The 26,498-nt window shown below is 43.5% G+C and overlaps 1 protein-coding gene across 7 annotated transcripts in view; it reads right to left on the bottom strand.

The window, feature by feature from the left end:
* LOC136578925 (poly(rC)-binding protein 3-like) overlaps positions 1 to 26,498 on the bottom strand; it is a 645,331-nt gene that overhangs the window by 167,004 nt on the left and 451,829 nt on the right. For all 7 annotated transcript variants that reach the window (XM_066579119.1, XM_066579121.1, XM_066579120.1 and 4 more), the window contains exons 10-12: positions 5,822 to 5,863; positions 5,290 to 5,365; positions 1,031 to 1,083 (exon numbers count right to left, since the gene is read on the bottom strand). In XM_066579119.1, the coding sequence (XP_066435216.1) occupies positions 1,031 to 1,083; positions 5,290 to 5,365; positions 5,822 to 5,863 (171 nt within the window). The remainder of the gene's footprint in view (positions 1 to 1,030; positions 1,084 to 5,289; positions 5,366 to 5,821; positions 5,864 to 26,498) is intronic.

Below are 26,498 nucleotides of genomic sequence, written 5' to 3'. Positions count from 1 at the left end.
GGCTTTGTAGGCTTTTCCAGCCTCATGCATCTGTATAACACATTTTCTAAGGTCTTCTGAAAGTTGTTTTGCATTGAGGCAAAAGTTCTCAATCTTTCTGAAAAACAGATCTGTCAGTAACCAGGCTTTATGTGCCAATATTTAATCTGTGAAGTGTCTGTAAAACGCATGATTCCAATTTCATCAACTTGAAATCCCTTTTGTAGATGTTTACTCAATAAACTACATGAATGGTACAACCGTTTGGGTGGTATTAGTTTAATTAGATTGTGTTGATCTAGAATAGTGACCTAGATAACAGTCAGACCGCATGTTTCTAGTAGTCTGCACAAATCCAGGTTATTCTAAAGAGTTCACTTTTTGTTGCAACTGTGTATAAGAGCCAATTTAATTTGCATGAAAATATTGATTGGTGCCATGCTGTGATTGGCATTTCATTGATGACACACGTTCTTTACAGAGGCAAGTGCCATTCTGAATGAAGCCTTAGAGGTTTTTTGCACAGTATTTTGTTTGCATAAGATCTACTTCAGCATGCCTTTTATATCATTGGGTAAGCGTTCCTCTGGAAGATAACAGATGCAGCATGTACCTAGGCCTTATGTAAGAATGCGCTAGCCTGCCTAATTTAGGCCCCCTGTCCACGGCCGTGACGGGATATCACCAGTAATATTCCACCGTGGGGGACAAGAGGAGAGTGCTGACAGGGCGCAGCGGTGAGACTATCTAACAGATAGGCTCATCACGGAGAATCGTGGCATGCCGTGATTCAGATCCTGCGAGCGGAGAATCACTATGATTTTCCGCTCGTGGACGCCAGCACTGCACTTTCCACAGCAAAACTATGGAAAACTTCACAGAGCGTGATCCGCCAGCAATCTATCGCAGGTGGATCATCGCCCGTAGATGTGCAGCCTTAAGCATCCTCCTTGCAGATCAGATATTACCTACAAGTTCTTAACATAACTGATCTTAGAGTGTGTTCATTCATATGCTCAGATTACATGTTACAGAGTACAATGACACTTACATCATTTGGAATAGTAAGTTCATGAGAACTGGTTGGGGATGTAGCATCCAGTCCTGCACAAAGAAAAAAAACTGGTAAAAAAACATCATGGGCAAAATGTAAACATAAGAGTAGCAGCACAATAAGCATCCATTAAGGGCCGTTACGCACATGCCGAATATTTCTGCAAGACGCACCAATAGATGCAGGTAGTTCTGCATCACAATCTGCATGTATACCTGTGGGTTATGGAGCACAAATCCACAGCAGCAGAATAAGCTGGGTCTTGTGAAAATACTCCGCAAATGTGAAAAGTCCCTTAGGGACCTTTCACAGGAGATGGAATATTCTGCAACAGTGTTGTGGACAATGCCCCCCATGGGAAATTCATCTCTAAAATTCGTACTGCTAACGTGTGGATTTTGATGTGGAATTGAAAATTTGCAGAATTCTGATGGTAATTCTGTATCAAAATCAGCAGTTAGCCGTACAGATTTTGGTGCAGAGTTTCAGGAGCCCATATTCTGCAGCGCTGTTCCCGAATGTTCTGTGCTATGTGAAAGGTCCCTCACACGGCATCATTCATGTAAAGGAAATGAAACAGACAAATTGCAAAGAAAAGTACAGAACTTACAGCAACAGGAAAATGGTTGTTAAAGAGGAACCATAGTTTGCTTAGCCTCGGTGTAGTGTTGATCATTAGTAACTCTTATTGCACAGTACTATACCATGGATCTCTGGCTACTAGCAGAACATGGAACTAAATTGAATTGCTTAAACAGACACTGAAGTGCAGCCAGTGAGTCCCCTTTCTATCAGCCTGCTTCATAGAACTAAAATACTGTAGATTACGTGGTATAACTAAATGAAGAATAGTGGGATCCAGGCAGGAGAACAAGAAAGACAAGTCGTGTTTAAATAAAAAAGGGTTAGTGGTGTCTGAGAAACCCTAGGGAGGAAGACTTACTGGACGAAGGAAAATAGAAGATACTGTAAGTTGCATACATTTGCTTTAAATGGGAGTGAAGGAAAGGAGAAGGGGAGACCAGGTATTTGGGAAAGGCTTCAACTGAAAAGAGGCATTCATTTAATTAGGTACACAGCTAAAGGGAATGTGTCAGCAAAAAATGGCCGATTGTTTAATTCAAATTTTGATGTTTGAACATATTTTCAAGTATTTTTTGGGATGCTTTCCTTTCATCTTCCACATTACTTTGAACAAAAGATTTTGAATTTGTAGAGTTTTTAGACTGCTCACTGGGTCATACAAAAGGCTCAGGGCACATTCACACTGTGAATCATGGAATCCTAGAATGGTAGAGTTGGAAGGGACCGCCAGGGTCATCAGGTCCAACCCCCTGCTCAGTGCAGGATCACTAAATCATCCCAGACAGATGTCTGTCCGGCCTCTGAAGACTTCTATTGAAGGAGAACTCCCGACCTCCTGTGGTAACCTGTTCCACTCATTGATCCCCTCACTGTCTAATATCTAATTTGTGTCTCCTTCCTTTCAGTTTCATCCCATTGCTTCTAGTCTTTCTTTTTTCTCACTGAAAAATCTGCTAGGAATTTACACTAGAATCTATGGCAGAAAGCCAAGGCTCAGCCTCAGAGTTCTGCTGCTGATCTGTCTGCGACTACCCAACGTGGATGCTGTATTTCCCCAAGAATGTGTGTAAATAACTGACACATCACATTTTTTTCAAACGTGGGTTTCAATTGTGAGCATAGGAAAATCTGCACTGTATGAACTATAGCAGGAATTCACATAGGAAACAACGGGATGCAAAAAATATGCAGATTTCACATGAATATTGGCAAAGAATCTTAAAGCAATTTGCACCACATTAATGTATCAATAGGGATCTTTCATATTTGAGAATGTTTCTGCAAGACACACATAGAGAATTCTGCATCCAAATCTGCAGGTATGCTATGCGGGAAAAATATCGCTCATGTATATGTCGCCATTCAAAGGTGGGGTTTGTATTCGTGCAAGATTAGTGCATATCATAATCACAAATCTTGTGTGATTCTCTCGGGTCGTGTGAAAACGACCTGAAAAGTTTAAAGTAGTAAAAACATTGCATTATTTATTCTCCACAGTGAGAAGCGATTTGGTACTCCATCTTCCAAAACCAATGGAACAAAAAGTGATCAAAAAGTGATAAGTACCCTGTAATGTTGCCAATAAAACTACAACCCACACTGCAAAAAAAAGCCCGATCGATGCAAATATTGAAGACATGGGTCTCAGAATATGGCGACAGAAATGTCTTATAATAAAGTTTTTCTTTTTTAAAAGTAGTAAACAATAAAAAGTTCTATAAATTTGATTTTGCCATAATTGTACTGGATTAAAGAATAAAGTGAACTTGTCCTTACAACACTATATCCAAGAAACAAGGTCTCCTCTTCATTATGTTTTTTCCCACTTCACCCCCTTTAAAAGTTGTAAGGACTGCAGCCATTAGGAGAATTTGGGAGGCCCCTAAATGAACTTTTGCACCTGGACCCATGAGCCTCTGGGATAATTGTGGTATAACCCCTTTAAATCAGGACCATTTCCACTAAGCCACACCCCCTTGATGAGCAAGGTGCAGCAGATTATTTCTTTTTGGTGCATTTGCTAAAAGGTCTAAAGCTCGATACTCCATTGTGCGCCAGAGATGTGCCACATTTTGGCTTATTTTGCAACAATAATCATATCAATAAATGTGCCACAATATGTTTCATTTTCTAGAATGAATTAGTGAAAAATATAGCTGATACATTCCCTTTAATGAACAGAGCAATAGCTACAAGGTAAAGTACTGGAAAGGACAAAGCAGGTAGAGGTTGTGTAGCTTGCATACACTTATTTTTATCTTGTACAGGTTTTTGCCATCAAGGTGCATTTAGGGAGCTAATTTGTAACACTTTATTTGTATCACTTCGTTACATTTAATAGAGCAGATATATAAGTGATACTTATATGACTGAAGGTTTTATCATTTGTTACATTTCTTGGCTGTACATGATAAAAGTAGATTTAGGAGCATCCCTCAAGCATATGTCTAGTGTAACATCTCTAAAGAGTATAGCCAAAGAATGTTTCTTCATACATATGGTGTAATTGGCTACACTGTACCCTTCTGTCCTGGAGTTCCATCTGATTAACCAAATAAAGTATTCAGGCAGAGCCCAACTACGCTATGGTGTCCTCTAAAGATGACAGAAGCTAATGAAACCATGCCAAGTAGAGACCAAATTTGAGAGTTTGGTTTCCATGTGACATTGTTTCAAATTGTTTACTTCAGTTTTGGAGGATGCAATAGCGAAGTTAAAGGGGAGTGGTCTATGAAGAATAATCTACTTTGTAAATTGAGTTTTGAACTCATTTTCAAAAATTTCTAAGATGCCATCACAAACGTCATTCATGCTGTGGAATCTTTGCAGAGGTTTTTCTGTAGAAATTCCACAGCATTGAGGCCACTCTCACACATGGCATCAGTAAAATGCCACGATGTTGAGTCCCCCTTTGTGCTGTGCCGCTGTAAAATTGGCACATGCACACAGTTTGACCCTCTTTTATATGAAAGCTCTCCCATTAATCCCTATGGGAGATACGCACGTACAGCTTCTGAGAGAGTCAAGCTGTGTGCCCGCGCCCGCGTTTGTAGGGACACAAGATTGGGGGACTGGTTGAGTATACAATCTATCTTCTTCCCCTATTCCCAGACCTCTAAACACCACAACGTAGTTTATGGTGCTTAAAGGTGCTGATAGACACCCTTTAAGGGCTATGGTACTTATGGGGGCAATTTTATGTCCTTAATTGCATGTACATTGGGCTAAAAATCATTTTTTTCAATGGGGTTTAATTAAAAATTTTGGAACAATTGACATGATAATTGTACTATTAATTGTAATATGCTAGGGTCCTTTTCTGTGCACTAGTGCATTCACTATAACGATCTTTTCACCTCCTGTAGAAATGTGTCTATCTGACTGTAGATGTGTACATATACACTGACATGTGCTTGAGGTCATTAGCCTATGCTACAGACATCACAATTAAATATACTTAGTTAATGTTAATGGTACAAAATAGGGTAGCAAGGTGGGTTAGACTGAGAAAGGTGAACTGAAGTACAAAAACACATCAAGGCGCATTATGAAAAGACAGTAAATAGGATCATTTGGTCATTGACTGCATTTAGAAGAGAAAATGATGTAATGACCATGGAAAACAAAGGTGTTAAGAAGTAGGAAGTTCTTGGCGGGTCATGGGTACGTACCAGGGAAACCAGGGGTGGTCTGCCCAAGGGGAGTAAAAGGGGTATGCTGCATAGCCAACTGGTGAAGCTTGGTCAACTGCAGGGCAGGATGGGAGATTAGAACTAACCAATCAATGTAATTATATCCGAATACAGAAAACCATCTATTGTTTAAAGAAAACAAATTTCTTAAAAAAAAAACAAAAACAAAAACGACAACAATAACAAAAACAACAACAGAAAGAGGTTCAATCATTTGTTTCTAAGCTACAATAAAGGTAATATAACAATTATAAATTACAAATTTATTGTTAACGAGTAGATTATACTAGACATAAATCCATGCAAAACTAAAGAAATAACAGAAATCTAGATTTTACTTCATATCTGGGCTGCCATACTTTCCACCAACGGTAGACAATTCAGTGGATTATTGTTTGATATCTGAGGTTTTAAAGGCAGGTCAAAGTAAAATATATCCTCCAGAAAGTATATGCTGCCCAGAACAAATCAATAGGGTAAGTCTGGTATTAATGACATGCGCTGGACTCACGTCTGGATGTGGAATAGCATACTGCCCCTGAATTGCAAATGCCTAGAAAAGGACAAGTAAATAAAAAGTTACACTTTTGCCACAATTGTAGATTTAGTTCTACAAACTGATTTAGTAAATGATACTAAATAAAAATGATAAATAAGTAGACCATGGATGACTGTGAATATTCATGTGGAGACACAGGGAATACTCCACATTAATCAGACTTTTCACATTTGCAAATACAAAGCTTACCTAGACACCTGCACCAAGGACTCATGCACACAGTCGAATTATAGCTCCTTAAATCCCCTGAGTAAAGGCCCATTTACATGCAAAGATAATTTTTCAAATGATTGTAGGATTGAAAGTTTTAGTGATCATTTAGCATAAAGTGTTAATGGACACTAAAGGCCATTAACACTTTATCATCTTCATTTGCATGTAAAAGGGCCTCCAGGAGCTATTTGCAGAGCCCAGCGTGTGATTAAAAACATGCTGGGCTCTGCACACGGCTGCATTGTTCTTGTCAGGGCTGCCGGCAGAATACAATGTAATCTCTGGCTCCGAAGAGAACACAGCATGTGGTCTGTTGAGAGATATTTTAGCTTTCTGCGGCTGAACGATGGATTTTAAGTTCACCTTAAAATCATCGTTCAGACAAAAAGTGCACAACGCCTGCATTTACATGTAACAATTATCAGTCATTTGCAGTCATTTGAATGAATTTTGAGCGATAATTGCTGCGTGTAAATCAGCCTTGATACAAAGCCGTGATATGGCACCCATAGACTACAATGGGGCTCAACTGTATACAAATTTACTATGTGAATCCAATAGAAAACAACATGTGGTGTAAAGGAGTGGAGGAGTACCCTCTTCAGAAAGGTAATAATGCTATTTAAGCCCAAGGACTCACAGGTGCATTTTCCAGCTTTGTGCTGCACGGTCCCATTACAGCCTGTGAGGGTATACACATGGACATTATTTCACATGGACCCATGGCATGTTCTATTCCTGTCAATTTCATGGACGAGACATAGAACACGTACTACATGTAAATGTGCTTTGTTTCTGTACATCGGAAAGCACATAGATGGGCGTCTGTGTACTGTCCAATGCGACTTACGCCTCAGTCCTTTAGTCTCAGCTCGCACTTATCACCATGTGCACCCAGCCTAAATTGTATATTCAAGAGTTTATTGCATTGCTTAACCCCTTAGTGACCAAGCCTGTTTGCGCCTTAATCTGACGTGTCACTTTAGCATAGAATAACTCTGTAAAGGTTTTGCATATCCCAGTGACTCTGACATTCATTTAAGTGGTAAAAACAGTCCGATAGAATTTGTGTATATTTATTAAAAAGGGTGACAGGAGTTTTTTGACCCCACGTTTTTTTTCAGGAGTTAATGCAATTTAGAGGAGAAAAAATAAAATTTTATATTTTTGCAAACATGTCATTTTACAGGCAGGTTTTTTTTCTAGAGTGCACATGAAAATGAGAATTTATACCCCAAAATGGATACCCCTTTGTCCCGTGTTCAGAAACATACCCCTTGTGGCCCTAATCTTCTATCTGTGTGCACAACGGGGCCCAAACCAAAAGGAGCAGCCACTGGCTTTAAGAACAGAGATTTTGCTGAAGCCGTTTTATGCCCCATTGCCCACTTGTAGAGCCCTTGAGCGACCAAAATGATAAAAAAAACCTTCACAAATGACCCCATTTTGAAAACTAGACCCCTTAATGAATTCATCTAGGGGTGTACTGCGGATTTTGACCCCACAGTTTTTGAATGAATCTAAGCAAAGGAGAAGGAAAAAATTACAATTTTCATTTTTTTGGCAAGTGTGTCATTTTAAAAACATCTTTTTTTTGTTTAGCACACATATGAATGAAGACTTTCACCCCAAATTGGATCCCCCTGTTTGCCCCGTGTTCAGAGACATACCCATTGTGGCCCTAATCTACTTATACGACACATGGCTCGGCCTATAATGGAGGGAACACCTGTTGGATTTCACAACTGAATAAATTCCAGACCCCATTGCACACGAAAAAAGGAACTCTCTAATAATAATCTTTATTTGTATAGCGTCAACATATTCCGCAGCGCTCTCTAAAAATAACCCCCCCACCCCATCACCATTTTTTGTCATTCCCTAAATTTTAGATAAAAGTAATAATGTAAACTGTGGAATTTACGAAGACAGGAGTAATTAAGGAGGGTGGTTGGGATCGGCACATGGGGCAATAAAACCCGGTATACCTCCTCCTCCCATTTTTTTATTTATTTATTTTTTTCTTGATCTCAGCAGCAGGGATGGGGTGTAAAAAGTGGCGCACTCTGAGGCTTTGTAAGCTCGCTGAGGTGCGGCAGTCTCCCACAGAAGGTGCTCAACAAGCTGCTCCTGGAACTGCAGGAAGGCGAGCGTTCCCAGAGACATCCTGTAAATTACGTCTTACAGGTAGCAATCTAAATAACGCCGGGTTCACACGGCCGTATATGGAATCCGCTTGCGGAGGCTTGCAGTGGATCCCAGCTTTGAGCCATAACATAACTGCATACTCACAGGGGCGCTCATGTGCAGTACACCTTTTCTTGTTTATATTTCCCGCGCCATCGCTTAGCGATAACATGGGCACCCGCAGCCCGTACACTATGTAGATGCATATGGTCTGCGGGTATATCCACGACCATGGAGCACAAAAAATAGAGTACGCTGCGTTCTGTTTTCTGCAAGTGATTATGTAATTCCGACCCACTGATGTGAGTGGAATTGTGTAATCCAATGCATTTGGTTGATTTGCGTATTACCGCGGATCAAACGAGTGTGAAATCCGCAATTTCTATCCCGTCATGTGAAACAGGCTTATGGTACATCATTCACTACCTTTTTATCACGTGACCGGGAACCGCTCATTGAGGCCAGCGGTCACTGCTCCAGGCTCTCGGCGACCGTTGGTCACCGGGAGCAAGGAGATTTAAAATTTCCTGAGCTCCCCAACTCCTGCGCATGTGTCCAGCATTTTGCTGGCAGGCGCATGCGCAGAAATCGGAATGGTCCGTGGAGGATGATTGCATTGGGGTTCAAATACAGAGGTTTCTGGTAAGAAGTTTCTTCTCTTCTCACCGATTGTATCGGTGAGGGGAAATGAAACTTACACTTTCTTTTTTACTTTTACGTGATCGCCAATATCCATTGGATGCTGTAATCACGTGACTAGGAACCGCATACTGCTGGCCCCCGTGACATCTCCAGGCTCTCAGCTACCTTTGGTAGCCAGGAGAAGGGAGATTTTAAATGTCCAGTGCAATCCTTGACTTTTGGGCTGACGGTCGCATGCGCCGAAGTCGGGGTAAGGTCCGCAGATAAAGAGGGAACAAATCCAGGGACCTTGGGTATGTAATTTAATCTCCCCTCACGGGTACGATCCGTAAGTGGACATGAAATTTTAAACCTTTTTTTTTTCTTTTTTTTTCTTTTAACTTTCCATGATCCTCGTTATCCGATGGATACAGCAGTCCCCAGTAACATCTCCCTGCACTTTTACAATTGGGTGCAGGGGAATTTTAAATTTGCCGGGATCTCCGGCCTTCTGCACATGCGCGCCACTTCGGTGCAAGCGCCGAAGCCTGCAGCAGCTGTAGGTCGCCGCCGGAGATCATGGAGGATGGGGGTGAGTATTTTCACCTCTGCTCATGGATCCATGAGGGCTGGTGAAACTTTAACTTTTTTTTCACTTTTTTTTTCACTTTTCAAGTGATCGCTGTTATCCAATGGATAACAGCGATCACTGGCCCGGTGACTCCTCATCACGGTCCCCGGTGACATCTCCTGTCTCCCGGCTACCTTCAAGAGCCAGGAAATTTCAAATTTGCTGCGGCTATTGGCCTTCTTCGCATGCGGCTGACGTAATGCCGCCGGGCGCGCATGTTGCATGTTTTCAAGCCCTCAGGGATTAAAGCCCACTTGGCTAGCATGTAAAAACACTATGGGCTGGTCACTAAGGGGTTAAATAACCTTGTTCATATGTTGTAACATAGAGTGGACCTGGAAATTCTTTAGACACTTTAACTTTTTTACATTTTGTTATATTGTTTCCTTGTGTAAACTGAAAAAAGTCCAGGTTTTCCCAATCATTCTTCATTCAGTACGTCATAACGACAAAGTGAACACAGAATGGTAGAAGTCTTTGTACTTGTTTTAAAAAATAAGCACTAACATTTTGCATTGACCTAAGTGTTCAGACCCTTTGAAATGACACTTGAAATTTAGCTCTACACCTTTAGATTCTACACCTTGATTGGAGTCACCTGTGGACATAATTTTAAAAGACACATCCCCGTCTATATAAGGTCTCACAGATAACAATGCATATCAGAGGCAAAACCAAGCCATGAGGAGGAAAGAACTGCCTGTAGAGCTCAAAGACAGGATTGTGTGGAGCCAAAAAAGAATTCTGCTGCACTGAAAGTTCCCAAGAACACAGCGGCCTCCAAAATTCTTAAATGCAAGAACAACCGGGACATTTCCTAGAGCTGGCAGACTCACCAAACTAAGTAATCGGGGAGAAGGGCCTTGGTGAGCGAGGTGAGCAAGAACCCAATGGTCACGCTAACTAAGCTCCAAAGATCCGGTGTTCAGATAGGACAATCATCCAGAAGGTGAACCATCAATGCAGCCTCCACCAATCCGGGCTTTATGGCAGAGGGTCCAGAAAGAAAACTCTTCTTAGTAAAAGACACTAGAGATGAGTGAGCACCAAAATGCTCGGGTGCTCGTTACTCGAGTCGAACTTCCCGCGATGCTCGAGGGTTTGTTTCGAGTAACGAACCCCATTGAAGTCAATGGGCGACCCGAGCATTTTTGTATGGGACCTATGCTCCGCTAAGGTTTTCATTTGTGAAAATCTGGGAAATTCAAGAAAGTGATGGGAACGACACAGAAACGAATAGGGCAGGCGAGGGGCTACATGTTGGGCTGCATCTCAAGTTCCCAGGTCCCACTATTAAGCCACAATAGTGGCAAGAATGCCCTCCCCCCCAACAATTTTTACTTCTGAAAAACCCTCATTAGCAAGGCATACCTTGGCTACGTACCACACTACCTTCAACAAAGCACAATCACTGCCTGCATGACACTCGGCTGCCACTTCTCCTGGGTAACATGCTGCCCAACTGCCTATTTCAGTAATAGTAGCAGTCAAGACAGGCCTCAGTAACAATTCCAAAGCAGCAGTATAGGAGGAGCACAGTATTAGTTTCATATCAGTAGTAGTAGCAGTCTAGACAAGCCCCAGTAACATATCACTAGCAGCAGTATAGGAGGAGCACAGTCTTAGTTCCATTTCAGTAATAGTAGCACTCAAGACAGGCCCCAGTAACAATTCTGAAGCAGCAGTATAGGGGGAGCGCAGTCTTAGTTCCATTTCAGTAATAGTAGCACTCAAGACAGGCCCCAGTAACAATTCCGAAGCAGCAGTAAAGGGGGAGCGCAGTCTTAGTTCCATTTCAGTAATAGTAGCACTCAAGACAGGCCCCAGTAACAATTCCGAAGCAGCAGTATAGGGGGAGCACAGTATTAGTTCCATTTCAGTAGCAGTAGCAGTCAAGACAGGCCACAGTAACATTCCCGTTGCAGCAGTTTAGGGAGATAACAGTCTCTTTCACATTTCAGTAGTTGCAGTATAGACAAGGCCCCAGTTACATTTATGTAGCAAAAATGTAGGCCAACCCCACACACCTTGCTGTACCATGAGTGCAGGCGAAGCCCATAAAAATTACTAGGATTACACTGTAGGCGAGGGCCCAAAAAAATTGGTGTATCAACAGTACTAATGTACCTCAGAGAAATTGCCCATGCCCAACCAAGAGGGCAGGTGAAACCCATTAATCGCTTTGGTTACTGTGGCTTAATTTGTAACTAGGCCTGGAGGCAGTCCAGTTAAAATAAAAATTGGTTCAGGTGCAAGTTTCAACGCTTTAATGAGAATTGAAACGTATAAACATTGTTTACAAAAGTAATATGACTGAGCCTTGTGGGCTTAAGAAAAATTGCCCGTTCGGCATGATTATGTGAGGTTTCAGGAGGAGGAGCAGGAGGAGGAGGATGAATATAATACACAGATTGATGAAGCTAAAAGGTCCCTGTTTTTGATGGTGATAGAGAACGATGCTTCCATCCGCGGGTGCAGCCTACATATTGTTTAGGTACCGCTGCTGTCCGCTGGTGGAGAAGAGAAGTCTGGGGAAATGCAGGCTTTGTTCATCTTTATGAGTGTAAGCCTGTCGGCACTGTCAGTTGACAGGCGGGTATGCTTATCCGTGATGATTCCCCCAGCCGCATTAAACACCCTCTCTGACAAGACGCTAGCCGCAGGACAAGCTAGCACCTCCAGGGCATACAGCACGAGTTCAGGCCACATGTCCAGCTTCGACACCCAGTAGTTGTACGGAGCAGAGGCGTCACGGAGGACGGTCGTGCGATCGGCTACGTACTCCCTCACCATCCTTTTACAGTGCTCCCGCCGACTAAGCCTTGATTGGGGAGCGGTGACACAGTCTTGCTGGGGAGCCATAAAGCTGGCAAAGGCCTTGGAGAGTGTTCCCCTGTCTGCGCTGTACATGCTGCCTGATCTCCACGCCTCCCCTGCTACCTGGCCCTTGGAACTGCGCCTTCTGCCACTAGCGCTGTCGGATGGGAATTTTACCATCAGTTTGTCCACCAGGGTCCTGTGGTATAGCCTTACTCTCGAACCCCTTTCCTCTTCGGGTATGAGAGTGGAAAGGTTCTCCTTATACCGTGGGTCGAGCAGTGTGTACACCCAGTAATCCGTAGTGGCCAGAATGCGTGTAACACGAGGGTCACGAGAAAGGCATCCTAACATGAAGTCAGCCATGTGTGCCAGGGTACCTGTACGCAACACATGGCTGTCCTCACTAGGAAGATCACTTTCAGGATCCTCCTCCTCCTTTTCAGGCCATACACGCTGAAAGGATGACAGGCAAGCAGCATGGGTACCCTCAGCAGTGGGCCCTGCTGTCTCTTCCCCCTGCTCCTCCTCAGGCTCCTCCCTCTCCACCTCCTCTTCCTCCTCCTCAACGCGCTGAGATATAGACATAAGGGTGCTCTGACTATCCAGCGACATACTGTCTTCCCCCGCCTCTGTTTCCAAGCGCAAAGCGTCTGCCTTTATGCTTTGCAGGGAACTTCTCAAGAGGCATAGCAGAGGAATGGTGACGCTAATGATTGTAGCATCGCCGCTCACCATCTGGCTAGACTCCTCAAAGTTTCCAAGGACCTGGCAGATGTCTGCCAACCAGGCCCACTCTTCTGTAAAGAATTGAGGAGGCTGACTCCCACTACGCCGCCCATGTTGGAGTTGGTATTTCACTATAGCTCTATGCTGCTCATAGAGCCTGGCCAAGATGTGGAGCGTAGAGTTCCACCGTGTGGGCACGTCGCACAGCAGTCGGTGCACTGGCAGATTAAACCAATGTTGCAGAGTCCGCAGGGTGGCAGCATCCGTGTTGGACTTGCGGAAATGTGCGCTCACCCGGCGCACCTTTCCGAGCAGGTCTGACAAGCGTGGGTAGCTTTTCAGAAACTGCTGAACCACCAAATTAAAGACATGGGCCAGGCATGGCACGTGCGTGAGGCTGCTGAGCTGCAGAGCCGCCACCAGGTTACGGCCATTGTCACACACGACCATGCCCGGTTGGAGGCTCAGCGGCGAAAGCCAGTGGTCGGTCTGCTCTGTCAGACCCTGCAGCAGCTCGGGGGCCGTGTGCCTCTTCTCTCCTAAGCGGAGTAGTTTCAGCACAGCCTGCTGACGCTTGCCCACCGCTGTGCTGCCACGCCGCGCGACACCGACTGCTGGCGACGTGCTGCTGCTGACACATCTTGATTGCGAGACAGAGGTTGCGTAGGAGGAGGAGAAGGAGGAGGCTGGTTTAGTGGAGGAAGCATACACCGCCGCAGATACCAGCACCGAGCTGGGGCCCGCAATTCTGGGGGTGGGTAAGACGTGAACGGTCCCAGCCTCCACTAAATTCACCCAATGTGCCGTCAGGGAGATATAGTGGCCCTGCCCGCCAGTGCTTGTCCACGTGCCCGTTGTTAAATGGACCTTGGCAGTAACCGCGTTGGTGAGGGCGCGTACAATGTTGCGGGAGACGTGGTCGTGCAGGGCTGGGACGGCACATCGGGAAAAGTAGTGGCGACTGGTAACCAAGTAGTGCGGGGCCGCCATCATGTTTTTGAAAGCCTCCGTTTCCACAAGCCTATACGGCAGCATCTCCAGGCTGATCAATTTGGCTATGTGCACGTTTAACACTTGAGCGTGCGGTTGCGTGGCGTTGTACTTGCGCTTGCGCTCAAACAGTTGCGCTAGCGACGGCTGGACGCTGCGCAGAGAGACATTGCTGGATGGGGCCGAGGACAGCGGAGGTGAGGGTGTGGGTGCAGGCCGGGAGACGGTCGTGCCTGTGTCCTGAGAGGGGGGTTGGATCTCAGTGGCAGGTTGAGGCACAGGGGGAGAGGCAGTGGTGCAAACCGGAGGCGGTGAACGGCCTTCGTCCCACCTTGTGGGGTGCTTGGCCATCATATGCCTGCGCATGCTGGTGGTGGTGGCTCCCCGGCTGATCTTGGCGCGACAAACCTTGCACACCACAGTTCGTCGGTCGTCTGCACTGTCAGTGAAAAACTGCCAGACCTTTGAGCACCTTGGCCTCTGCAGGGTGGCATGGCGCGAGGGGGCGCTTTGGGAAACAGTTGGTGGATTATTCGGTCTGGACCTGCCTCTACCCCTGGCCACTGCACTGCCTCTTCCAACCTGCCCTGCTGCTGCACTTGCCTCCCCCTCTGAAGACCTGTCCTCAGTAGGCTTAGCAAACCAGGTGGGATCAGTCACCTCATCGTCCAGCTGCTCTTCCTCCGAATCCTCTGTGCGCTCCTCCCTCGGACTTACTGCCCTTACTACTACCTCACTGATAGACAACTGTGTCTCATCGTCATCGTCCTCCTCACCCACTGAAAGCTCTTGAGACAGTTGCCGGAAGTCCCCAGTCTCCTCACCCGGATCCCGGGAACTTTCCAAAGGTTGGGCATCGGTCATGAGAAACTCCTCAGGTGATAGAGGATCCATTTTTTCGCACTCAAGGCCGGGACCCGAGAACAGTTCCTGGGAGCCTTCCTGCTCTTCTGAATGTGTTATTTGCTGGGAGGGAGGAGGCTGGGAGAAGGGAGGAGCAGCGAGAGGATTCAGGAATGCAGCAGTGGACGGCGTAGAAGACTGGTTGGTGACGGTGGATAGTTTGCTGGATGCACTTTCTGCCATTCACGACAGGAACTGCTCACACTGCTCAGTTTCTAATAAAGGTCTACCGCATGGACCCATTTATTGTGAGATGAATCTGGGGACCCCAGAAACTTGCCTCTCTCCTAATCCTGCAGCAGTCAGCTGCGATACACCTGGACCAGGAGCTCGGCCTGTGCCCACACCCTGACTTGGGCCTCCGCGTCCTCGCCCGCATCCACGTCCTCTAGGCCTACCCCTACCCCTTAGCATGGTGTATTACGAATAGAGCAGAAACAGAACGCTGTAATTAAATGTGCCGCTTATTGGCCTGTGGTTGGAGGCTGACTTCGCTTACGGAACGCACAGCAGAGCCAGGAAACAATTATGCGCAAGCTTGTAGTCAGACCTAGGTGCGTACGACTGAGCTACTGGAATTCACAGGGCAGAACCAGTCAAGTGGTCTAAGGCCAGTGGTAGGCCTTAAGTATTTTGCTTCAATTTTTTAAAATGGTGAGTTGAAAAACCAGAAAGACACCGTATGCAGCGTATATATGTATACTCTTTCCCTCTGGCGGGATGACGGCGATCATGTAACGGACACAGCAGAGCCAGGAAACAATTATGCGTAAGCCTGTAGTGATACCTAGGTGCGTATGACTGAGCTACTGGAATTCACAGCGAAGCACCAGTCAAGTGGCCAAAGGCCAATGGTAAGCCTTAAGTATTTTGCTTCAATTTTTTACAATGGTGAGGTGAAAAACCAGACACCGTATGCAGCATATATATGTATACTCTTTCCCTCTGGCGGGATGACGGCGATCATGTAACGGACACAGCAGAGCCAGGAAACAATTATGCGCAAGCCTGCTGTAACGCTTAGCTGGGTAATAATGAGCGACTACTACCATCAGCAGACAGGCAGTAAACTGTACACAGTCACAGGCTTGGCTGGGTAATAATGAGCGACTACTACCCCTAGCAGACACGCAGTAAACTGAAGACGGTCACAGGCAGCCCAAATATAGTATTTTTTTCCAATTTTTTGGGAAAAAGCCCACTGCCTATATAGCCTGTATATGGATTTCCCTGTTGGAGGATGACTGTGGTTATTGAAAGCACAGTGCAGCCAGAAAAAATTATGCGCAAGGCTGCAGTAACACCTAGCTGGGTAATAGTGAGCGACTACTACCCCCAGCAGACACGCAGTAAACTGAACATGGTCACAGGCAGCCCAAAGATTTTTTTCCAATTTTTTTTTAAAAAGCCCACTGCCTATATAGCCAGTATATCTCTTTCCCTGTACCACTGTCCCTGCCTCACCAGTACTGCCCCTATACTCAGTAAAATGACTGCAGACTGAGGACACTATGGTCTGCACGCCCGATATACAAAAAAAAAATAAAAAATGTGCAAAACTGCTAAAAGCAGCCTCAACAGTACTGCACACGGTCAGATGTGGCCCTAAGAAGGACCGTTGGGGTTCTTGAAGACGAAGAATAACAGCCTAACACTCTCCCTATAGCAGCTACAGCAAGACGTCACTTTCCCTCTCAGCGTGCATCTGTGGCGAGCCGCGGGCAGCCCCAGTTTATATACTCGGGTGGCACCTGATCTCCCCAGCCACTCACTGCAGGGGCGTGGGATAGGGCTGGAACTTCACAGGAGGAAGTTGTAATGCCTTCCCTGTGTTTCTGTTGGCCAGAAAACGGCGCAAACTTTTCTGGGAAGAAAATGGAAGTGACTCGAACACCGCGTGGTGCTCGTCTCGAGTAACGAGCATTTCGAGTACCCTAATGCTCGAACGAGCATCAAGCTCGGACGAGTACGCTCGCTCATCTCTAAAAGACACATAAAAGCCTGCCTGGAATTTACCAAAAAGCAACAAAGGACTCTCAGAATGTGACAAAGAAGATTCTCTGGTCTGCTGAAAGCAAGACTGAACTTTTTGGTCTCACCTCTAACTGTTATATCTGGAGGAAGCTAGGCACTGATCATTACCTGCCCAATATGATCACTATGGTGAAGCATGGTCGTGGCTGAGACAAGGAGACCGGTCAGGGTTGATGGAAATAATATGGTGCAAAGTACAGAGATATTCCTAATAAAAAACCTGATCCAGGGTGTAAGTGACCTCCGACTGGGCAGAAGGTTCCCCTTCCAACAAGACAATGACCCCAAGAACACAGCCAAGAAAATCCATAAATCTAGGTGTGGAAACCTTGTGGCATCATACCCAACAAGACTGGAGACTGCAATCACGGTCAGCGGTGATTCAACTAAGTATTGAGTACAGGGTGAGAGGACTTGTGTCAATGAAAATTTGTGACCTTTTTATTTTAAACAAATGTAAAATGATTTCTAACATTCTGTTTTCACTTTGCCATTCTAGGGTATTGAGTGCAGAATGATGGGGAAAAGCAAGGCTACCACATAAAATAAAAGTGAAAGGGCTTGAAGACCTTACAGGCAGTGGTATGCAGTGTAGACAAGGGAGGGTACACCCTGATGATTACTGGACTTGAACCTGGGAACTCCTGCACTCCAGGCGGCAGCTCTGTCTGTTGAGCTATTCAGCTTGCTGGAGAGCTTCCTTGCTAAATCATAGCATTACCCTTGTTTCTGTTGATCCAGTTCCTGTTTCCCTGTGTGGCTCTGCCCCATTCCATTGATTAGGCACACTATTTAAGCCTGAACTTGTACCTCCCTCATTGCATGATTATTGAGCTCCCAGCTTATAGTCAAGCTCCACCACCTGCCTGCTCCCCTGAACTGAACTGCTACTACCGTTACCGACCCCTGGCTTCCTCTGACTATGATATGTGCCTGCTACTTTGAACAGTAACAGATATTACCTGTTACCTCTGGCTTTCCTCCAAGTATGCTATCATTCCACTCGGGTTACAACAGAAAGGCTCCAAACCCGTACCTGGGCCGTTTCAGGGATGCCAATGTAGCATGGGGAAAGAGGTAGCCTCAGAGCATGATACATACTGTGTATTAGAGCCTAGCTCTTGCCCTAAGTGTATGACATAGTAGAGCGGCAAGAGTTGGAACTTGCTGAGACAGTGCTGTAAAAAAGGTGATGAAATAGAGCGCAAGAGCAACCTGTGAGCTGACCTACTGGTGCCAATCCTCATAATACACATCTCAGCAGCTGCTGCAGAACCTCATGATACACACCTCAGCAGCTGCTGCAGAGCCTCATGATACACACCTCAGCAGCTGCTGCAGAACCTCCTGATACACACCTCAGCAACTGCTGCAGAACCTCACAATACACACCTCAGCAGCTGCTGCAGAAACTCACAATACACACCTCAGCAACTGCTGCAGAACCTCACAATACACACCTCAGCAACTGCTGCAGAACCTCACAATACACACCTCAGCAGCTGTTGCAGAACCTCATGATACACACTTCAGCAGCTGCTGCAGAACCTCATAATACACATCTGAGCAGCTGCTGCAGAACCTCATAATACACATCTGAGCAGCTGCTGCAGAACCTTATAATACAAATCTTAGCAGCTGCTGCAGAACCTCATAATACAGATCTGAGCAGCTGCTGCACAACCTCATAATACACACCTCAGCAGCTGCTGCAGAACCTCATAATACACACCTCAGCAACTGCTGCAAAACCTCATAATACACACCTCAGCAACAGCTGCAAAACCTCCTAATACACATCTCAGCAGCTGCTGCAGAACCTCATAATACACATCTCAGCAGCTGCTGCAAAACCTCTTAATACACATCTCAGCAGCTGCTGCAGAACCTCATACTAAACACATCAGCTGCTGCAGAACCTCGTGATACACACCTCAGCTGCTGTAGAGCATCATAGTACCTCAGGATCCAGACACAAGCTGCAATGCAGTCCCCAGCTCCCTCCTCCAATGGACCCATCAGCTCAGACAGGAGGTAGGTGGCTCAGGGGGACTACAGAAGCAGGCAGCCCAGCTCCTTCCCCCAGACATAGGAGCTTACAGCTACCCCCTATGACAGAAGAATGGCCTCCATTGGGGAGCGCAGAGGCTGTACCTGCAGCTGGCTATCTGCTTTCTACACCAGCCTCAGCTCCATTAACCCTATCACTCCAGTTTGCAACAGCACATGATGACCTGCAGACATCCTCCAGACCTACATACATTGAGACCACAATACTCCAGAAAACTAATCCACATCCAAGCTCCTTACAAGGGTCTCATCCGCTTTCTTCATCTACAGTGAAAACACAACATGTTCCAGGACTTGAGGACTTGAAGCAATATGGGCTCTGCTTAACGAGTTACCCACTAAAAGAGACTTAGCTTCCATAATACATGAAGTGGAGGAACACCAGGAGAGGGCTTTGAAGGCGTTCTGTAAGGAGTTATGGTCCATATCGCAACAAGTCACAGTACAAGAGCAAGTGTCCTCCATACTGGAACAGCGCCTGACCAAAGTCGAAAACTCTCTATCTACACAAAACTCCTTCAATAGATACATCCAACTGCAAACAGATGATCAGGCGAACAGAAGTAGGCAAAACAACATTAAGCTCCAGGGTATACCAGAAGCAGTCCCGCCTAGCAATCTCCATTCTGTGGTTGTCGCCATCTTCAACAAAGCTCTATCTTGCACTGATTCCACTGATGTTATAATCGATAGATTGCCCAGAGTGGCGGGTACTCGCCGAACAGAAGAAGCAGCTCCTCGCGATGGCTTGCGTAGAGTACACTTTAACAAGGAAAAAGAAGAGATCCTACAACAGGTCTGAAAACGAGGCTCAATCTCCCACTAATTCTATAGTCATATTGATCTGGTTCTGTTGAGTCGCCATGCCCTCTCTTGGCAACCAGTTGCATCCATAGGAAATATGGTCAGACCACATACCGGTCTCTTTGTTTCTGGAAACTCTAGGAACACTGAGAAGGCCCTGGACGTGGCAGCTAAATGAAAATTTACTAAATGACTCCGTGTGTGCTTCAGAAATTAGATCTATGATTACAGAATTCTTCGAACACCACTCCTTGGACCCCACATTCTTACCCTTCCAATGGGAAGACCTAAAGTGCATACTATGAGGTACACTAATCAAACATTGTACCCGCCTGAGGAAAGCCAACTCATTCAAAGTAACCTCCTCACTAAATAAACTAAATCTCACAAATCTACCCACTCCCTGTCGGCCCTAAAAGATCTCCTCAACACTAGGCTAGAGCTTAAAACCTTACTTAATAAGAAACATGGCCGCTACAGACAGCGAATAAAAAGATATTCCTACAAACATCCTAACAAATGTGGCCGACCCCTTGTCAGACTCCTCCACCCCCGCACCTCCCAGACCTTCATCACTTATCTTACAACCCCCATAGGTGACAAAGCCCACGACCCGACAACCATCTCTAGCATGTTTTGAAATTATTATCAAAAGCTACATAACATCAAAGGTCCATTTATGAATTTACATTATGACACTCTGAATGGGAAACTACAGGAATATGTCCACGGGAGTCCCCTCCCTATAATGAATACAGAGACTAGAACATCCTTACAACAAGATTTTACAGAGGAGGAAGTTGACATAGTCATTAAATCTACCCCAGCAGGCAAAAATCCAGGCCGGGATGGGTTCTCTACTCACTTTTACAAAAAATGTAGGGGATCTCTAACTCCCTTCCTCACCAAAGTGTTTAACTCCATCTCACCACTCTCTCTGCAGTCATCACTGTAATTCCAAAACCAGGTAAAGACCCTTTACAATGCGTTAGTTACAGGCCCATCTCTCTGATTAATATAGATATTAATGTATACTCCAAGAGCTTAGCAAAGAGACCTATTCCTATCCTCCCATCAATAATACATGGAGACCAGGTGGGGTATCAAAAATACACTATGTTGTTGCAAGCTTTCGGACCTCTCAGGATCCTTCCTCAAGCATAATTAAACAGATTTGGATGGGGCATACATAAATACAAATGTACATACATGAAAAGTCACCGACATAGCAAGAATAATTTGTACTTAAAACAATACCAGAAAAGATGAACAGAGAAGTAAATACTCAATTAGTCCCATGGTAAGGAAATCCACAGTTCTATTATCTCTAAATTGGTGTTGGGGGATCACAGGCCTGTAAGATGAAACAATACTTCTGCAGCACCACCTATTGGATGGCAGCATTCCTTCAAATCAATGTATGACTTTTTAACCAAGCCTGTAAAGCAATGATTGCGAATAACACCTATCTGGGTGCTCTCATTCGTGAGAGACAATGCCATCCAAATGTGTTTCATAATGCCTGAGGAAGGTCCCTGAGAGGTCCGAAACCTTGCAACAACATAATGTATTTATGATAGCCAATAAAAGGTATCATATCTACAAGATTACTTGGTTTCTCTTACTGAGAACAATCACATTTTTCTTTATTAAAAAAATCATTAATTTGTTTTTTTTTAATTATTTCTTTCATTCCCTTTTCTCTCCTCACTTTTTCTTTCTCGATCCACTTTCTGATAAATTCTACTTCTAAGCTAACAGTACTAAACTTACTGCAATATAGGTATGTTAAAATCTGGAACTAAGATACCACCTCCTTTTAGGATGTTAACACGGATGCTACTTCTCTCTCTAATTATAATATCTGCAGTAAAACTATATAGATCAGGGAATGTGAAAGTTACAATAGTTGATTTCATAAGTTTTAGGGGATCTCCCTGTCCTAGAACAATATAATGTATAAACTAACAAATCAGAAAAGCAAGTGGAGCAATGTATAAAATATACGTTGCATAAGAAAATGTTAAGGTTATAGTTTTCATAAATTTATATGGCCCTGTGAGACCTTTCTGCTATTGTGTATTTTATAATATTCGCAAAACTTTAATAAAAAATGATTAAATATAAAAGAGCCATATGTACCCAAATACAGTACCAATGAAATCTACAGTTGGAATGCAAAAAGTAAGACCTCACAGAGCTCCATCCATGGAAAAATAAAAACGATATGCAATGAAAAACAAATAATTTCCCCAAAAAGGGTTTTTGTGGAGCATAAATGGAAAAAACTAAAAAATATACAATTTTGAAATTGTCACAGTTGTACCAACTTCAAGAAAAAAATTACCATGTCATTTAAGAAGTATGATTGATGCAGTAAAAAAAGGAAAACACAATGGCAGAATTGATGTGTTTTTTCTTCCTGCCCTCCAAAAAAATGAATAAATGCTTTACAATAAATTATATATATATCCAAAAAATAATACCACTAAAAGCTTGCCATGCAAAAAACAAACCTTAAAATGGCCATGTTGATGGGGGAAAAAAGCTATGGCTATTGGAGGTGGAGATGAAAATCTCCTAAAAATCATTTTGTCCTAATAACCAAAATAGAAGCCCGCTTTGCATCCCACAGTGCCCTGATTTGTCTCTCTAAACTAATAAGTCCCTTCTCAGTATATACACACACAGAGGTCAGTAATATTCTCCTCAGTATGTACACATAGACGTCAGGTAGATTCTACTTAGTATATACACAGAGAGGTGAGGTAGATTCTCCTCAGTATATACACATAGAGGTGAGGTAGATTCTCCTCAGTAAATACGCAGAGAGGTGAGGTAGATTCTCCTCAGTATATTAACATAGAGGTGAGGTAGATTCTCCTCAGTATATACACATAGACGTGAGGTAGATTCTCCTCAGTATATATACATAGAGGTCAGGTATATTCTTCTTAGTATATACACATAGAAGTGAGGTAGATTCTTTTTAGTACATACACATAGAGGTGGGATAGATTATCATCAGTGTATACACATAGAGGTGAGGTAGTTTCTCCTCAGTATATACACAGAGAGGGGAGGTAGATTCTCCTCAGTACATACACATAGAGGTGAGGTAGATTCTCCTCGGTATATACACATACAGGTGAGGTAGTTTCTTCTCAGTATATACACAGAGAGGGGAGGTAGATTCTCCTCAGCATATACACATAGAGGTGAGGTACATTCTCCTCAGTATATACACATGGGGTGAGGTAGATTCTCAGTATATATATACATAGAGGTGAGGTAGATTCTCCTCAGTATATACACATACAGGTGAGGTAGATTCTCCTAAGTATATATACACATAGAGGTGAGGTAGATTATCCTCAGTATATACACATAGAGGTGAGATAGATTCTCCCTAGTATATACACATAGAGGTGGAGTAGATTCTTTTTAGTATATACACAGAGGTGAGGTAGATTCTCCTCAGTATATACACATAGAGGTGAGGTAGATTCTCCTCAGCATCTACAGAGAGAGATAAAGAACATTCTCCTCAGTATATACACAGAGGTGAGGTAGATTCTTTTTAGTATATACACATAGAGGTGAGGTAGATTCTCCTCAGTATATATACATAGAGGGGAGGTAGTTTCTTCTCAGTATATACACAGAGAGGGGAGGTAGATTCTCCTCAGCATATACACATACAGGTAAGGTCGATTCTCCTCAGTAAATATACATGGGGTGAGGTAGATTCTCCTCAGTATATATACATAGAGGTTAGGTAGATTCTCTGCAGTATATACACATACAGATGAGGTAGATTCTCCTCAGTATATATATATATACATACACATAGAGGTGAGGTAGATTATCCTCAGTAAATACACAGACGTGAGATAGATTCTCCTTAGTATATACACATAGAAGTGAGGTAGATTCTTTTAAGTATATACACATAGAGGTGAGGTAGATTTTCCTCAGTATCTACAGAGATATAAAGAACATTCTCCTCAGTATATACACATAGAGGTGAGATAGATTCTTTTTAGTATATACACAGAGGTGAGGTAGATTCTCCTCAGTATATACACAGAGAGGTCGGATAGATTATCGTCAGTGTATACATATAGAGGTGAGGTAGATTCTCCTCACTATATACACATAGAGGTGAGGTATATTCTTCTCAGTATCTACAGAGAGAGATAAAGTAGATTCTCCTCAGTATATACACATAGAAGTGAAGTAGATTTTTTTAAGTATATACACATAAAAGTGAGGTAGATTCTTTATAGTATATACACATAGAGATGTTGAAGATTCTCCTCAGTATATACGCAAAGAGGTGATGTCGATTCTCCTCAGTATATACACAAAGGTAAGGGAAGACTCTCCTCAGTTACTACACATAGAGTTGAGGTAGATTCTCTACAGTATATACATGTGGACGTCAGTTTGTTTCTCCTCAGTATATACACAAAAAGTGAGGTAGATTCTCCTCTTTATATACACATAGGTGACGTAAATTATCCTCAGTATATACATAAGGGTGGTGTAGTTAATCCTCAGTTTCTACACATAGAGGTGAGGTAGCTTCTCCTCAGTATACACACATAGAGTTGAGGTAGATTCTCCTCAGTATATACATAGAGAGTTGAAGTAGATTCTCCTCAGTGTACACACAGAGGTGTGATAGATTCTCCTCAGTATATACACATAGAGTTGAGGTAGGTTCTCCTCAGTATATACACATAGAGGTGAGGAAGATTCTCCTCAGTATATACACAAAGAGGTGAGGTAGATTCTCCTCAGTATATACACATAGAGGTGAGGTAGATTCTCCCCAGTATATACACAGAGAGGTGAGGTAGATTCTCCTCAGTACATACACATAGAGGTGGGATAGATTATCGTCAGTGTATACACATAGACGTGAGGTATTTTCTTCTCAGTATCTACAGATAGAGGTGGGGTAGATTCTCCTCACTATTTTTAAATAGAGGTGAGGTAGATTCTCCTTAGTATTTTTAAATAGAGATGAGGTAGGTTCTCCTCAGTACATACATATAGAGGTGAGGTAGATTCTCCTCACTATATACACATAGAGGTGAGGTATATTCTCCTCAGTATATACACATAGAGATGAGGTAGATTCTCCTCAGTATATACACATAGAGGTGAGGTAGATTCTCCCCAGTATATACACATAGAGGTGAGGTAGGTTCTCCTCAGTACATACATATAGAGGTGAGGTAGATTCTCCTCACTATATACACATAGAGGTGAGGTATATTCTTCTCAGTATCTACAGAGAGAGATAAAGTAGATTCTCCTCAGTATATACACATAGAAGTGAAGTAGATTATTTTAAGTATATACACATAAAAGTGAGGTAGATTCTTTATAGTATATACACATAGAGATGTTGTAGATTCTCCTCAGTATATACGCAAAGAGGTGATGTCGATTCTCCTCAGTATATACACAAAGGTAAGGGAAGATTCTCCTCAGTTACTACACATAGTGTTGAGGTAGATTCTCTTCAGTATATACATGTGGACATCAGTTTGTTTCTCCTCAGTATATACACAAAAAGTGAGGTTGATTCTCCTCAGTATATACACATAGGTGAGGTAGATTATCCTCAGTATATTCATAAGGGTGGTGTAGTTAATCCTCAGATTCTACACATAGAGGTGAGGGAGCTTCTCCTCAGTATACACACATAGAGTTGAGGTAGATTCTCCTCAGTATATACATAGAGAGTTGAAGTAGATTCTCCTCAGTGTACACACAGAGGTGTGATAGATTCTCCTCAGTATATACACATAGAGTTGAGGTAGGTTATCCTCAGTATATACACAGAGAGGTGAGGAAGATTCTCCTCAGTATAAACACATGGAGGTGAGGTAGATTCTCCCCAGTATATACACAGAGAGGTGAGGTAGATTCTCCTCAGTACATACACATAGAGGTGGGATAGATTATCGTCAGTGTATACACATAGACGTGAGGTATTTTCTTCTCAGTATCTACAGATAGAGGGGGGGTAGATTCTCCTCACTATTTTTAAATAGAGGTGAGGTAGATTCTCCTTAGTATTTTTAAATAGAGATGAGGTAGGTTCTCCTCAGTACATACATATAGAGGTGAGGTAGATTCTCCTCACTATATACACTTAGAGGTGAGGTATATTCTTCTCAGTATCTACAGAGAGAGATAAAGTAGATTCTCCTCAGTATATACACATAGAAGTGAAGTAGATTCTTTTAAGTATATACACATAAAAGTGAGGTAGATTCTTTATAGTATATACACATAGAGATGTTGTAGATTCTCCTCAGTATATACGCAAAGAGGTGATGTCGATTCTCCTCAGTATATACACAAAGGTAAGGGAAGATTCTCCTCAGTTACTACACATAGAGTTGAGGTAGATTCTCTTCAGTATATACATGTGGACGTCAGTTTGTTTCTCCTCAGTATATACACAAAAAGTGAGGTTGATTCTCCTCAGTATATACACATAGGTGAGGTAGATTATCCTCAGTATATTCATAAGGGTGGTGTAGTTAATCCTCAGTTTCTACACATAGAGGTGAGGGAGCTTCTCCTCAGTATATACACATAGAGTTG

The sequence above is a fragment of the Eleutherodactylus coqui genome, chromosome 9 (assembly GCF_035609145.1).
Source record: "Eleutherodactylus coqui strain aEleCoq1 chromosome 9, aEleCoq1.hap1, whole genome shotgun sequence".
Lineage (NCBI taxonomy): Eukaryota > Metazoa > Chordata > Amphibia > Anura > Eleutherodactylidae > Eleutherodactylus > Eleutherodactylus coqui.
Note: the sequence above shows the minus strand (reverse complement) of the source record. Positions and strands in the feature narration are given on the sequence as shown.